At 38.8% G+C, this 15,311-nt stretch overlaps 1 protein-coding gene across 1 annotated transcript in view; it reads right to left on the reverse strand.

Moving 5' to 3' along the window:
- Nucleotides 1–5,826: 5,826 nt before the first annotated feature.
- The window catches only part of Cpe (carboxypeptidase E), a 119,084-nt gene continuing 109,599 nt past the window's right edge, over nt 5,827–15,311 (reverse strand). The window contains exons 7-9 of the mRNA XM_058580378.1: nt 13,306–13,405; nt 9,352–9,470; nt 5,827–6,620 (exon numbers count right to left, since the gene is read on the reverse strand). Coding sequence (XP_058436361.1) covers nt 6,522–6,620; nt 9,352–9,470; nt 13,306–13,405 — 318 coding nt within the window. The 3' untranslated portion in view covers nt 5,827–6,521. The remainder of the gene's footprint in view (nt 6,621–9,351; nt 9,471–13,305; nt 13,406–15,311) is intronic.

Below are 15,311 nucleotides of genomic sequence, written 5' to 3' on the forward strand. Positions count from 1 at the left end.
AAGAAAACTACCCCATTCTCAGTAGCCTCAAAAAAAAATAAATAAAAATAAATTAAATACTTGGGAATCAACTTAACAAAAGAGGTGAAATATCTATGCAATGAAAACTACAGAACCCTAAAGAGAAATCAAAGAAGACCTTAGAAGATGGAAAGATCTACCTTGTTCTTGGACAGAATTAATATTGTCAAAATGACCATACTACCAAAAGCGCTATACAGATTTAATGCAATTCTGATCAAAATCCCAATGGTATTCCTCATAGAAATAGAAAAATCAATCATGAAATTCATCTGGAAAAATAAGAGACCCAGAATAGCTAAAGCAATCCTTAGCAGGAAGAGTAAAGGAGATAGCATCACTATACCAGACCTTAAACTGTACTCAGAGCAATAGTAACAAAAACAGCATGGTATCAGCACCAAAACAGACTGTTAGACCAATGGTACAGAATAGGGAACACAGAGACTAACTCACAAAATTACAATTATTATCTTATGTTAGACAAAGGTGCCCAAAAGATAGCCTCTTCAACAAACGGTGCTGGGAAAACTGGAAATCCATATGCAACAAAATGAAATTAAACCCTATCTCTCACCATGCACAAAACTCAACTCAAAGTGGATCAAGGACCTAGGAATTAAACCAGAGACCCTACACCTAATAGAAGAAAAAGTAGGCCCTAATCTTCATCATGTGGGATTAGGCCCCAACTTCCTTAATAAGACTCCTATAGCACAAGAATCAATAAATGGGATGGATTCGAACTAGAAAGTTTCTTCTCAGCAAAAGAAACAATATGTGAAATGAATAGAGAGCTTACATCTTGGGAGCAAATTTTTACCCCTCACACATCAGATAGAGCTCTAATTTCTAGGGTATATAAAGAATTCAAAAAGCTAAACACCAAAGAAACAAATAACCCAATCAGACACTTCTCAGAAGAGGATATACAATCAAACAACAAATATATGAAAAAATGTTCATCAGATCTAGCAATCAGAGAAATGCAAATCAAAACTACTTTAAGATTTTATTTTCTTTTATTGCTCCAGTCAGAATAGCAGCTATTATGAAGACAAACAATATGTGTTGGCCAGGATGTAGGGGAAAAGGGACACTCATACATTGCTGGTGGGACTGCAAATTGGTGCAACCAATATGGAAAGCAGTATGGAGATATCCTCGAAATCTGGGAATGGAACCACCATTTGACTCAGCTATCCCTCTCCTCAGTCTATACCCAAAGGGCTTAAAAACAGTATACTACAGGGACACAGCCACATCGATGTTTACAGCAGCACAATTCACAATAGCTAATCTGTGGAACCAACCTAGATGCCCTTCAGTAGATGAATGGATTAAAAACATGTGGCATATATACATAATGGAATATTACTCAGCAATAAAAAAATAAAAGCATGGCATTTGCAGGTAAATGGGTGGCTTGGAGAAGATAATGCTAAGTGAAGTTAGCCAATCCTAAAAAACAAATGTTTTATCTGATATAAGATGACTGACTTATAGTGGGGTAGGGAGGGGGAGCATGGGAGGAAAAGATGAACTCTAGATAGGACAGAGGGTGGGAGGGAAAAGGAGGGAGCAGGGTATTAGCAAGGATGGTGGAATGTGATGGACATCATTATCCAAAGTATATGCATGAAGACACGAATTGGTGTGAACATACTTTATATACAACCAGAGATATGAAAAATTGTGCTCTGTATGCGTAATAAGAAATGTAATGCATTCCACAGGCATTCATTTTTTAAAAATCATTTAAATTTTTGTTTTAAAAAAAGAGTATGACAAGCAAATGGTGAGCTTGGAACCCCAATATCATGACAAATGGTTGCAAAGGCAAGTCTATGGATCTGATACCTCCTTCTGACGGTAGAATGGGTGGGAAGTCCACTTGGCACTACGGCCTGTGGCAGAGACTCTCCACATTTCCTGCATTCTGTTCACTTAATCAAGGTCGTACGTGTGACTAATCATTTTCAGACTCAGGCAATGAAAAGTCCACTCTCTTGTTCCCCCTCCAGTGACTGAGGGAGGGAGTGCCCCACCTTCCCAGCCCTGCAGGGTGGGGCCTTGATCAACCTGAGTCCTGAGTGAATGAGAGAGAGTTCAAGAGAGTGAAGTGTTGGCCATAGAAAATAAGAGAAGGAAGCTCTTCTAAAGAGTAGGATCAATTCTGATACCAGTAATGTTTTCCACTCCCAAAACAGAGAGCCTATAAAACCTCTGCTCAGAAAGATTTCAGAGTTGCTATAGACTGGGGAGTGTATGCACCTCTTTTTCTTCACCACTTCAAAAGGGAGTACTGCTGATTTTGTCTTGACCCTATTCTACCACCATGTGTTTGACGTGAGGAGTACATATAGCCTATTTAGTTCCTAGGTCTCGGAGGCAGGAGTGGCCACATGCAGACCTGATCTAAAAAGACTACCATGACACTATCACTCAGAGATCCAAAAATCATAATTGGATTTGACTTTAAATTGCCTCCCTTGTGGGATAAATCCTGTATTTGGGAAACAGGAGGAAAGTTGTGTTGGCAACCAGGATTGGGGACCATGGCAGTGATGTTGTGGTTCACCAAACATTATTGTTAAGCAAGACTGTGGCTAGTTCTGGCCAGTAAGCTGTGGGCAGGAATGACCCCATTCATCTATCCCTGTGACCAAGACAACGGATCATGTGAGACGGCAGAGCCGCAAGGTGGAAACATTCTAAATCACCAAGCAGGACAAATTTCCTGGAAATCTACATGAACCTATAGAGTTCACAAAATATGAATTATTGTTAAGGTTATATAACACTGAGATTTGGGAGTGCTTCTAACCATAACAAATATTCTGTCGTATATAAACCACCACGAGAAAAATTTTGAAGTTCTTCAAAGCTCAGTCCAGACCCTACTTTTCTTCTCACTTAATGGGCTCCTCCTAGGACATTTTATAGGTTCCCATAGCTTTAAGATCACTTATATGTAAGTGACTATTTCCAGGCATTCCCTGGACAGTTCTAGATAATACCTACTATGATGACATAATTAAGTGTACCATTTTCATTCTCAAAAGTGCCCCAGTGTGGACGAAAAAGTTATACGGCCACCTTATCTATATGCCAATATATCCAAATCTCTATCCCCAACCCCAAATTTCTTTTTAGAGCTTCACACCTAACCGTAGCAAACCCAACCATCCACTCAGCACCTCTACACACAGAAAAAGCACCTCAAATTTAGCATTTCCTATACTGAAGCTATTTTCTTCTCACTTCCCCAATCTGTTTTTCCCCCCCCAAAGCACCCAGTTGCTCAAATTAGAAACACGAAATCATTTTTGACAGCTGCCTCTCCCTCATCCCCCACATCCACTTCCTCACCAAGACTTGTCCATTCTACCTCTGAAATATGTCACAAAACCACCTACTTCTCATCTCTACTATCACAACCTGGTCCAAGCCACCCCTCTTTTAGACCCCTGCAATCCCGCCAGGTCTCTACTCTTTCTTCTACTCTCTACACAGGAGCCAGAATGATCTTTGACACATAAATTAGATCATGTCCCTTCCAAGCTCACAAACCTTCAGTGATTCTAAAACAACATCCTAAACCCTCAATCCCGGTCTGTCAGACCGTGCATGATTGTGTTCCTATCTACTTCTTGGACCTTATTTCCCACCTCTCACAACTCTGCCCTCCAAGCATTCTTTATCTAAAAGCCTCCGACAAGCTGTGACCTTTCCTCCCCCAGTGCTTTTCTGCCTGCTGTTCCTTCCATCTGGCAGAGACACTTCAATGATCCCCCAAAGTCCACTATCCTCACCTACCCGAAAGCACTGCTAGACTACACTTCCTGTGCTCCCTCGCAGTCCCCTTGGCTGGGAACCCAAGTCTAAGCAGTGTAAAGCGAGCATGGGTAATGTACACCATTTCCAACCCCATGATGAAAACATCCCCCCGCACCGTTTCTTCCACGCACTTTCCCCTTTCCCATTGGCTGCATGGAGATGGCCACCAGCGCCACACTGATGCACACAGGTGGAAGGTGGCCGATCTTCTGTCAGAATGGGTCCCAGAAGCCAGAGGTGGTGGTGCATGCCTGTAACCCCAACAACTGGGGAGGCTAAGGTAGGAGGCCCACTAGCTTGAGTGCAGCCTCAAAGATTTGTCTCATAAAAATAAAAGAGGCTGGGAGGCTGGATCAGTGGTAGAGCACCCCCAGGTTCAATCCCCAATTACACACACACACACACACACGCACACACACACACATACACATACACAAATAATAATAACAATAATAATTATAATGATAATAAGAGGTCACAGACTATATGGAGAAAAGCTACCTCATCTTTGTCTTCTGCCCAGTACAGTTATCTAAACAAAAAACACACTTCAGTGTGTCTAAGCCATTATGTATTCAGGGGATTACTATGACAGCAGTTGACACTATTTTAACAAAACTTTTACCTGGAGCATTGATCGACCATACCAACACACACACACACTCACACACTCACACACACACACACACACACTTTTTTTCACATTTTTTATTGACGCTTACAGTTGTACATAATGATGGCATTGTTGTCACCTATTTGTACATGCACAAAACATAGCAATACAGTTTGGCCATTGTCGCTCCCCAGCACTTCCTCCCTCCTCCTATCCTCCCACCCATTGGTCCCTTTCCTGTACGGATCTCCCTTTGATTTTCATGAGATCCATTCTCATCTTTCTTTTCCTTTATTCCTCTCTAGATTCTGCATAGGAGAGAACACATATGACCCTTGACCTTCTGAGTTTGGCTTACTTCCCTTAACATGATGGCCTCTAGTTCATGCATATTCCCGCAAGTGACATATTTCCTTTTTCTTTATGGCTAAATAAAACTCCACTGTGTGTACATACCACATTTTCTTTATCCATTCATTTGTTGATGGACACCTAGGCTGGTTCCAGAGTTGGGCTATTGTGAATTGTGCTGCTTTAGACACTGGTATGCATGTATCACTGTAGTATGGTGACTTTAGTTCTTCAGGACAAATACCGAGAAGTGGTATAGCTGGGCCATATGGTGGTTCCATGCCTAACCTTTTGGGGAGCCTCCCTACTGATTTCCAGAGTGGTTGTACTAATTTACAGTCCTACCAACAATGTAAAATTCTTCCTTTTTCTCCACGTCCTACTATTTATTATTATTTGTATTCTCCATGGCTGCCATTCTGACAGGTATGAGATGAAATCTGTGTAGTTTTGCTTTGCATTTCCCCAATTGCTAATGACATTGAACATTTTTTTTCATACATTTGTTTCCCATTTGCAGTTCTTCTTTTAGAAGTGTCTATTTCATTCATTTGCCCATTAATTGGGTTTTTTGGTTCTTTGTCACACACATTTACTCTGCACTGCCCTCACCCACTCCCATTTTAGGTCTAGACTTTACATATATTTAAAAAAAAAAAAAGTCCTAACCATCCTCATCCGGTCCAGTTTAAGTCATTCTGTCATCCTTTCTCTTCACATCCTATTCTTTCTTTTCACTTTATTCATCACAATGCATAATTACATATTAATTTGTTTATATTATTTAAAGTCTGTGTCCACAAGAAGATCCATAGAATCAGAACCTTTCATCCAACACAGCAATGCACAGCCTGCACACTGCTTGGCATATTGTAGTCAATAAATTTTTAAAATGCAGAAGATAAACAAATGAGAAGACATTCTCAAGGGAATACCACTTTTCATATGAGACCACAACTTTTGACCAAAAATCATAGTGAATTAAGATGCACACCTGGAAATGTGTTTTAGCCTTTATTCATTCACAAAGCAATTCTGAGCCAATCTACGACCAAGAGAAAACTCTAAACTCTGAAGGAGTGTTAACAGGCTGAACAATAAAACAATATTGCCCCTACAAGTACAAGCAGAAAGTCAATTTTCATTCTGTTCATAAAACCTTTTGGTAAACATACATTTTCTTTCCATCAAAAATGCATTAATAGGATCATGCTTATATAGCTAGTCAGCACAAGAGATGAATGACAATTTAAACTGAACTATTTAATTCTTGCAGTAGAGTGCTCACAACTCCAAGCTTCATCTGTTGACTTTCTCAATGGCATTCATTCTGTGGCATTGCCACCAATTACATTAAAGAAATCACCAATTTTTAAAAGCTAGAACTACCCAAAAAGTTCCAAACTGTAAATAATATCTGGAATAATGCATTTAAGCCTAAAATGGCAAGATTATTTAAATCTCTTCTATAATCATTTGTGTAATATACGTAGGGAAATGAATGCTATATATGAGAATGAAATAGATTAGGTTCTTATATTTTTACCTAAGAGTCTATTTAAGTAATATTGATTAATATTTAGATGAGTAAAAAATAAATCAATGTTAAATATTAACTGCACAAAATCTAAAATAAAATGGCCACATTACATCCTACATTATATGACAGATTAAAAGCAGCTAGTTTGAAGACTTTTTAAAAGTTTAAAGTTTCTGACATCATTTTCCACCATTCCATCAATTCTTCCTTCTCCTCTTCTTTCCTTTCAGAAAATGACTCCAGTTCAAAATCAACCTAAAGGAGAAAAATTAGTAACATGTTGTTATCAAACTGCGTATTTTTAAAAATTGAAATAAAAATAATTAGAGCAGCTTTAGAGTTTATAAAATACACTCAATACAGCCACCTAAATTAAAGTAGACCCTTTAAAAGTTTTATTTCAACAAAATATACTTTCAGAAGATAAAAACAAAAAGCAATTAGGCCTCAATTGTGCTTTGATCTAATAGCATTAAGGACAGATATGGTTCAACAAAAATCCCCTCCCCAGCCTCTTCCACTCATAAAAAGATGTAACTATAGTGAATTTTATGCCTTTGACATTTAGGGAGCCCCTTCTGTCTGCAGTGAATTTTCTCCTGATAGGAGGGGAATACAGAACACAGTTCAGGGGGCTGGTATCACAGTCCACCAGGCCCTGTTTTCCCGAATTGTGAATGTGTTAAAGAAACTAACAGATGCACATATCTCCACACCACTCTCCCTGGGATGTGGGGGTCTTCATCAGGTCTGTAGGGAATCCACACACTCCTGAATGAAGGGCAAGTCCAAATGTGCAGCCCCCAAACCAGTCCACCTCAGGCTCCCATCCCAGGAACTAAGAGTTCCTTGATGTGGCCACTGGAACCCTGGAATATTTTGGAATGGGATTATGTACTCACTACCTCCTTGGACGACAGCATATTAGAAAAACTAAGGAGTGTCATAGTTGAACATTTTACAACCTGTTCCTGGTTTATTATTTTTTTCCAGATTTCAGTAGCCCAAATTTACTTCCTGATCTTAATACTCATACAGCCCAATATACACATAGACACAACCAAAATCAAAACACCAGTTGAAACACTTGAGATATTTTGTTTGCAAAAATAAAGCACTTGTACTCCAAACTTTGGGTGCATAAACTAAAATATAATACATTTTTCTCAAGTAAACCTTTTGATTGGAAATCCTATTGGCCACCCTACAGGATTTTGACAGCTGTTAAATCCTGCTCTAGAAATTTAGCCACTATCACCACCACCTTCTTAACAAAATTAACTAGCTCTACTTAAATAAGTTATAGTTTTTGACAGTGCTTAGCTCATAGTATATTTTATTTGTTCTTTTTAGGTATACATGATAGTAGAGTTTATTTGACATATTATACATACATGGGGTATAACTTCCCATTCTTGTGCTTGTATATGATGTGGAGTTTCACTGGTCATATATTCATATATGAACACAGAAAAGTTATGTCCAATTCATTCTACTGTCTTTCCTATTCCCATCCCCAATCCCTTCCCTCATTCCTCTTTATCTAATCCAATGAATTTCTATTCTTTGCCACCTGCATCTCAGAGCATTAATCTCCAGGATATATAAAGAACTGAAAAACCTTGACACCAAAATAAATAAACAACCCAATCAATAAATGGGTAAAGGAACTCAACAGACTTCATCGAAGAAGAAATATGAATGGTCAACAAATATATGAAAAAAATATTTAATATCTCTAGCAATTAGAGAAATGCAAATTAAAACTACACTGAGATTTCTTCTCACTCCAGTCAGAATGTCAATTATCGAGAATATAAGTAACACTAAATGTTGGCAAGGATGTGGGGAAAAAAGTTCACTCATACATTGCTGGTGGGACTGCAAATTGATGCAACCACTTTGGAAAGTAGTATGAAAATTCCTCAAAAAACTTGAAATGGAATCACCATTTGACCCAGTTATCCCACTCCTTGGCATATACCCAAAGGACTTAAAATCAGCTTCTATGGTGACACAGCCACGTCAATGTTTATAGAAGCTCAATTCACAATAGCTAAGCTATGGAACCAACCTAAATGTCCTTCAACAGATGAATAGATAAAGAAAATGTGCTATATATACACAATGGAAACTTACTCAGCCATTAAGAAAAATGATAGTATGGCATTTGCCAGTACATAGATGTTCCATGGAGACTATCATGCTAAGTGAAGGAAGCCAGTCCCCAAAATCAAAGTTTGAGTGTTTTCTCTGATATGTGGATGTTAATCCATAATAATATGGTGGTAGGGAATAGAAGTTTGTAGTATGTTCTTTTTTTGTTGGGGAAGTACCAGGCATTGAACTCAGGGGCACTCAACCACTGAGCCACATCCCCAGACCTATTTTGTATTTTATTTGGAGGCAGAGTCTCACTGAGTTGCTTAGTGCCTCACTTTTACTGAGGCTGGCTTTGAACGTGTGATTCTCCTGCCTCAGCCTCCCAATCCCCTGGAATTATAGGTATATGCTACCACGCCCAACCATAGTATGTTCTTAATAAAGGTCAGTTAATGTCTAAAATTACCTTGCAGCTGTCATATTTTTCAAATACTTATTAAGTAAGGTACTATGCTAGGTGCTAGACATAAAAAGACAAGGGGAACAGAATTCCACTTAAATTGAAACCAAGGTTAGCAAATAGAAAATTAAATGTTTTTAAGTTATTTCATTTTCTTGGGAATCTCTTCAAAATTTGAGAAATGGTAATAGAGTTTCACACCAAGTGGTGTTAAATCATCCAATTAGATCTTGGGCCAATCACTTAACTTTTTAGGCCTCAGTTTGCTCATCTGTTAAGTGGCTATAACAAGGATGGAAACTACCTCACAGGGCTATTATAAAGATTAAATATGTCGCTTAAATATGCTGGACAGTGGTGAGTGCTGAAGTCTTATTGGCTTAATAATAATTATAGTCCTTAGCTATTATTATGATCACTTACCCCAACAGCAGGGCTATAAGGAACTGCCACTTTCTTTGTTATTGCTAGATAGCCCGGAGCTGAGGCTGTAAGTTTATAGTTCCCAGGTACAAGCAGTCTCCAGTAATCACCATCCTTTGCTGTAGGAAAAACAGAACATCAAACCACCAGGCAGGTGCACAAGCAAAATGCATAATTATGCCATCCAAGGAATCTTCACTACAGCTCAGTTCAACGTCTTTGAGTCCCCATTTCTAAAGCAGATACATGGCAATGTATGGGCAATGAGATGAAATTCTATGGAAGGAGGCGTGAGGCTCTCCCTCCAGGCCTCATTTCTTAAAACTACGTTATAGACCTTAATGCTAAATTGTCTAATAAATCTTCTAAGATTGTGGATCTTCTACTCATGTCAGGAGTCACACAGATGAAAAAATACACACAGTCCTCAAAGCAGTGAGGTCAGAGCATCTGGACACCATGATTTGATTCTTTCAGGGGAAGATCAATGTTTCACAAAGTATGGCCCAAAGGTAGTCTCATCACAATCCCACAGGCACGGTCAGAAATCTAAATTTCTATAGGAGGGAGACCAGTAGAGGAAAGTGAGGGGGTAGGGAGGCACTGAGGAATGAAATTTACCAAATTATGTTATGTGCATATATAAATATGTCACAATTAATCCCACTGTAATTATAATGTACCCATAAAAATTAATTAATAAAAATCAAAAAATAAAAATTATCTATGAAATAAACCTTTACTAAATTTTATAAAAAGTAGAACTAAGCTTGGCGTCTCCCTTCAACAGGGTTTCTCAACATTGGTGCTATGAAAATATACCCAAATTGGCTGGATAATTCTGTATTGGGGGATCTCCTGTATACCACAAAAGTTTTTTTTTTTTACTATTGTTTTAAAATATTAAATTTTGTTTTTTGTTTTTGGTAGTAAGGATTGAACTCAGGGGCACTTAACAACTGAACCACATCTCCAGCCATTTTATTTTTAGACAGGTTCTCTTTAAGTTTTTTAGGGTCTCACTAAGTTGCTGAGGCTGGCTTTAAACTTGCAATCCTCCTGCCTCAGCCTCCTGAGCTGCTGGGATGACAGGCATGAGCCACTGCTCCCGGCCAAAAACATTTAGATTTCTAAAGATCCAGAAGAATCTGTTAGCCTGGTGCACTTTCCAGGAACCATGTTATCAACAAGGTCTCCAGAGAATTGTTAAGGAAACCTATGATCTAGGCTCCTTTACTCCTCTGGGTTCCTTCCCAACCTATTTTGAGTTCCACGGCCCACCATTATATCACATGCCTTCACCTCACTCGCTTTTCTCCCTTGGCCATACACACCTAGCAAATCACCAGCCTTGGACAATTTCCAACTCCCTACCTCCATGTGGCTAGAAACACACACCCGTGGTGATATTTCTCCAATTTCTAGATACCAGACCTAGGTAGTCATGGTATATTTCTTCTTCACCTCCCTGGCCCATTCAGTCTCCCATTTTCCTAAATCACCACTTGGACTGTAACAGGGATCCACTTCAGGCTTTAAATATAAACCTTGCTGCTCAACCACTGGTAGTTTATTCTAAAGCTGACATTTTATTTCCTTCCTCTTTTTCCTGTTCCCATCCCTAACTTCAGGGGAAGCAAGACTAACATTCTGCCCATCCTAGGCCAAGTTATCTTTCCTTTGGCACACTGACCACAGGAATGAAGAAATCTAGACTTGGGAGATGGTACCAGTGGATCAAAGAAATGGCCATCTCTCGAGCCTACCACTTGAACATGAATTATGAGTCCTGATAGGCACACCTGGAGTTTAGCCTTTGCAACCCCTCTTTAAAGCCCACTGTTCCCCTGGCAGTTAGAATCGCGATCTCTGAGACAGGAGTCCCCTGTCTCATTTCTCATTTGCTTGCTAACCAGTAACACCTCTTTTTCTTTTTTTTCAAAACCTTGTCCTCTTTATTGGATCAGCAACTGAGACAAGGACTTAGCTTCTGGTATCAAGACATAGGTGCACCTCAATAACCCAGGAAACCTGACAAAAGGCACAATCTGATTCACTAGCTCTGGGGTGAGGGGCGAGATTCTGCGTTTCTACCCTCCAGAGTGAAGCTGAAGCTGCTAATAGGGACCACACTTTGAGTATCAAGGTTCTAGTGGTCAATTCATACTTTCTCCTTTTCCCTAAGTCTCTAACACATCCTCATCCTCCTCACTCTTCCTTGGCACTTTACATCTTATTTCACTGTGAAAATAGATACAATCAGGAAAAAAAATTAAGCCCTCATCCCCACATCTTCCAATCTACCTCTAGATCACTCTCCTTTCAGCTAGTGCAACATTTATCTTCTATGCTCAATGCAAAATTTCTGGAACGACTGTCACTATTCTGTGTCACTAAAAGCTCTCTTTTCTTCTCTCTTGGACCCACTTGAATCAGACTCCTACCGCTTGCTCTCCTGAAGTAGGTTTTCTCAAGATTCTCCATACTGCTAAATCTATTCGTTCACTCTCAAGAATCATCTTACTTGGCACTTTTTATTACTCCCTCCCTCCCTCCCTCCTGAAACACTTCCAACCTTCCAGGACCACACACTTTATTTCTATCTTTGACTTCATTGCTAGTTCCTTCTTATTACCCTGCCCTCAAAAAGCTGGAGATTCCTAGAACCCTCAGAAATCATTCCATTCCACCCAGTTATTCTCTCCACTTTTAGATTTTCCTCAACTTTTTAAATCATGGAATGCAGAGAAAATGGTATTTACATGGCACTCCTGGGATAACAGAGAGATCAGGTTTCCGGGAGCCAGAAGGTATCCATGCCTCAGTTCCACCCTCCCTGAGGACTAAGGGGATGAAAGAGAAGTAGCATTTTGGCACAGATGCTGGAGCGCTGGTTGAGAAAGCATGCTGGTACTTAGCGCGATGTTGATAAATATTTGTTGGATGAGTGAATAAACGGAGGTTTAGAGAACAAATGTTAAAGGTTAAAAAAAAAAAAAAACTCCAAGCTATAAGTGTGAAAGTTAGAAAAGAAGTAATGATATACAGTGCTTTGGAAAATAAATCAATGATTATTTAATTGTAAGGTTTGAAAATAGTATTAAAAGTTTATGGCTAGAAAAATATTGTTATTGTTTTAAAAAAAATCCCAATAAGTAACAGTTCAACTAAAATGAATAAGTATTTAACAGCAGGGCTGGGGATGTGGCTCAAGCGGTAGTGCGCTCGCCTGGCATGCGCGGGGCACTGGGTTCTATCCTCAGCACCACATAAAAGGAAAATAAAGACGTTGTGTCCACTGAAAACTAAAAAACAAAAATTTTTTTAAAAAATCCTCTCTCTCTCTCTCTTTCTCTCTCCCTCTCTCTCTCAAAAAAAAAAAAAAATTAACAGGAGTAGGTAGATCTTCTGGGGAAATACACCATATTCTCCAAACTGAGAAAATGAAGATGATGCTTTAAACCTAGAAATAACTAACATCACAGCCCAATTCTATAATATCCTGTATCATCCTGAATAACTCTAGATTTATTTTAAGGGTTAAACAAAGAAATGTGTGAGACATACAATATGTTGGGAGTTACCTTACCTTCTACTCTTTTCACTCCCTCCCGACTCACAGCTCTTTAGAAAAGCCACTCGTGGCTTTACTCCGGCTAGTTCATTTTCCTCTGAACAACTAACTGCAAACCTCAGGCAGTGGACAGCACCAACTCACAGCTCTGGGTGACAGCTGAGGACAGGGCGCCACCTGCTGCACTCAGATTTTTAAACGCAGCATAATTTCACTGTGCCTGACCTGCTCCCACAGCCTACCTAGGTCAAAGCTGGGCAGAGACTGTGTAAAGAGATCTGAGGCATCTCATTGTGTTGCTTATAGTATGAGTTATAATTATGATAATTAAAAAAACATTCTCTTGTACATAATGCTAGATCATGGCAAAGAACACCCACCAGATGTAATATCATGGTCTATTCCTTCCACAGAGATGGTTGCATTGGCAATTGGGTTACCTTGAAGGTCTCGGACAAATCCTTTAACTCCTCGGTGTATCTGTGGAGGTCAAGAACAACCAAAAATCTCATATTAGAAATGACCTAAAAAATATGTTTTATCTTAAGCGTCTTCTTATATTCCTGCCCTGCAGGGAATATGATTCAATGATAGGTCAGGAAACTCAGGAACCTTAGAAGATTCTGATGTGAGTGCCCAGGAACAATTCTCTGGAGAATTTTGAGAATCAGCTTATTCCAAAGATAGAAATGGGAAGCTCTTCTTAGCAAACTATTTACCCTAATTAGCCTGACAATTCTAGTTTCTGCAAACATTCCTTTGAGATTTCCTCTCAACCAATTACAGAATTAGATGTCCAAATTATCTATTTTCTATGAGTTCTAAACTAGTCTTTGCTTAGATTTTAGAACCAGGTGTTCAATTACCATTATCGCCACCATTATCAAGAAAATAGGCCCAAAGCAGGACTTGTGACTGTCTACACTGATCTTCGATCCCCTGACTGCAGTATTCTGGGATGCAAGCAGCTGCATGTGCTCTCATTGTAACTCCATTCCCACTGCTTCTACACAGCCTGCACCCTAACATGATGTTATCTCAAGACTGATCACATAGATCTGTGGACAGAACAAATTTTCATTCAGAGTAGCTTAACGCAGGACTGTGTAACTTTATCCCTCTTCTTTTCAGCTTATTTCTACTATCAGACGATTGGATGCATGTGTACCTGCCACCATAAAGATGACAAATATTATCCCCTGTCCTGATGGCATGAATATGTGTTTTATTTTGTTTTATATTGTGTTTTTCCTCAAGAACTGAGACAACTTAAGCAAGGTGATGATCTTATTAGCACCAACTATAGTAAATCCTATTTATAACTCCAAGAAGCCTTTTCTGAATTCCCAGGACTAGGTCTGGGAATCTTCTGTGTCCTGCCATTGTAGTTAATTCTGGTAGTTAGTCTTTATTTTTCCTTATGATTAGATATTCATGTTTCTGATCCCACTAATATGAAGCCTTGAGAGGATGGTCACTAGCCCCAGTGCCGGGAATATAAAAGTAGCTCAAAACATTTTTTGTAGAAAAAAAAATATGTAAACAAAATGACATTATTTGATATCTAAGAAAACACACCAAATGTCCCCATCTTGCTTCCTTTAACCAAAAGTGCATTTCTTCCGTTAACTTTGCTCTTGTAGGATCCAGTTAAATACAGCTCTCCTCAAAAAAGAAGTTCTATAGGGATTCCCACCAAGGTTATTCTAGAGTTAATATGGTTAATTATTCTTAGCTTTGTGGCAAAAAAAAAAATACCCACCAGTATACTAACACACAGCAGGAACCCACTAATTGAAAAGGTCCTGTGGAGCGGTTGTTCTTTAATCAGGACCTATCATCGGTGGATCTATTCCACAGTAGTTCATTGGTAAGGTATTGTATGAATATATGACATGCATAGAACAATTCTTAAGCTAATTTTACTTTAAAATAAAAAAAGAAGTGGTCTTATACATGTGTGTGCATAGCATATATAGCATATATACAATATATATTCACAAGAGGTATACAATATAAATACACTATATATGTATATCATATATATATATATATATATATATATATATATATATATATATATATATATATATTTAAAAGCATTTGTTTTTGACAAATTGGTTTAACAGATTTTTCTGGACTATTTGCTGGCAAGTAAAATCACATCACTCTACTTAACTTTAGGCCTAAGTGGTCACATACAGAATAGAATTTAAAGATGGTCAAGGCATTGCAGGCAATACACTGAGCCTTTAGATCTTTCACCACTGCCCTGATGTCAATGCCTACCATACTACAGAGAGGAGAAATTTGGCAAGGAGTGACCAATCTAAGTAGGTGAGATATTTTATTTTGACGGGTTGTGAGATCCCCCAAATTCTACACA

The sequence above is a fragment of the Marmota monax genome, unplaced genomic scaffold (genome assembly GCF_021218885.2).
Source record: "Marmota monax isolate L192 unplaced genomic scaffold, Marmota_monax_Labrador192_F-V1.1 WCK01_AAM20220418_F8-fsc00040, whole genome shotgun sequence".
Taxonomy (NCBI): Eukaryota; Metazoa; Chordata; class Mammalia; order Rodentia; family Sciuridae; genus Marmota; species Marmota monax.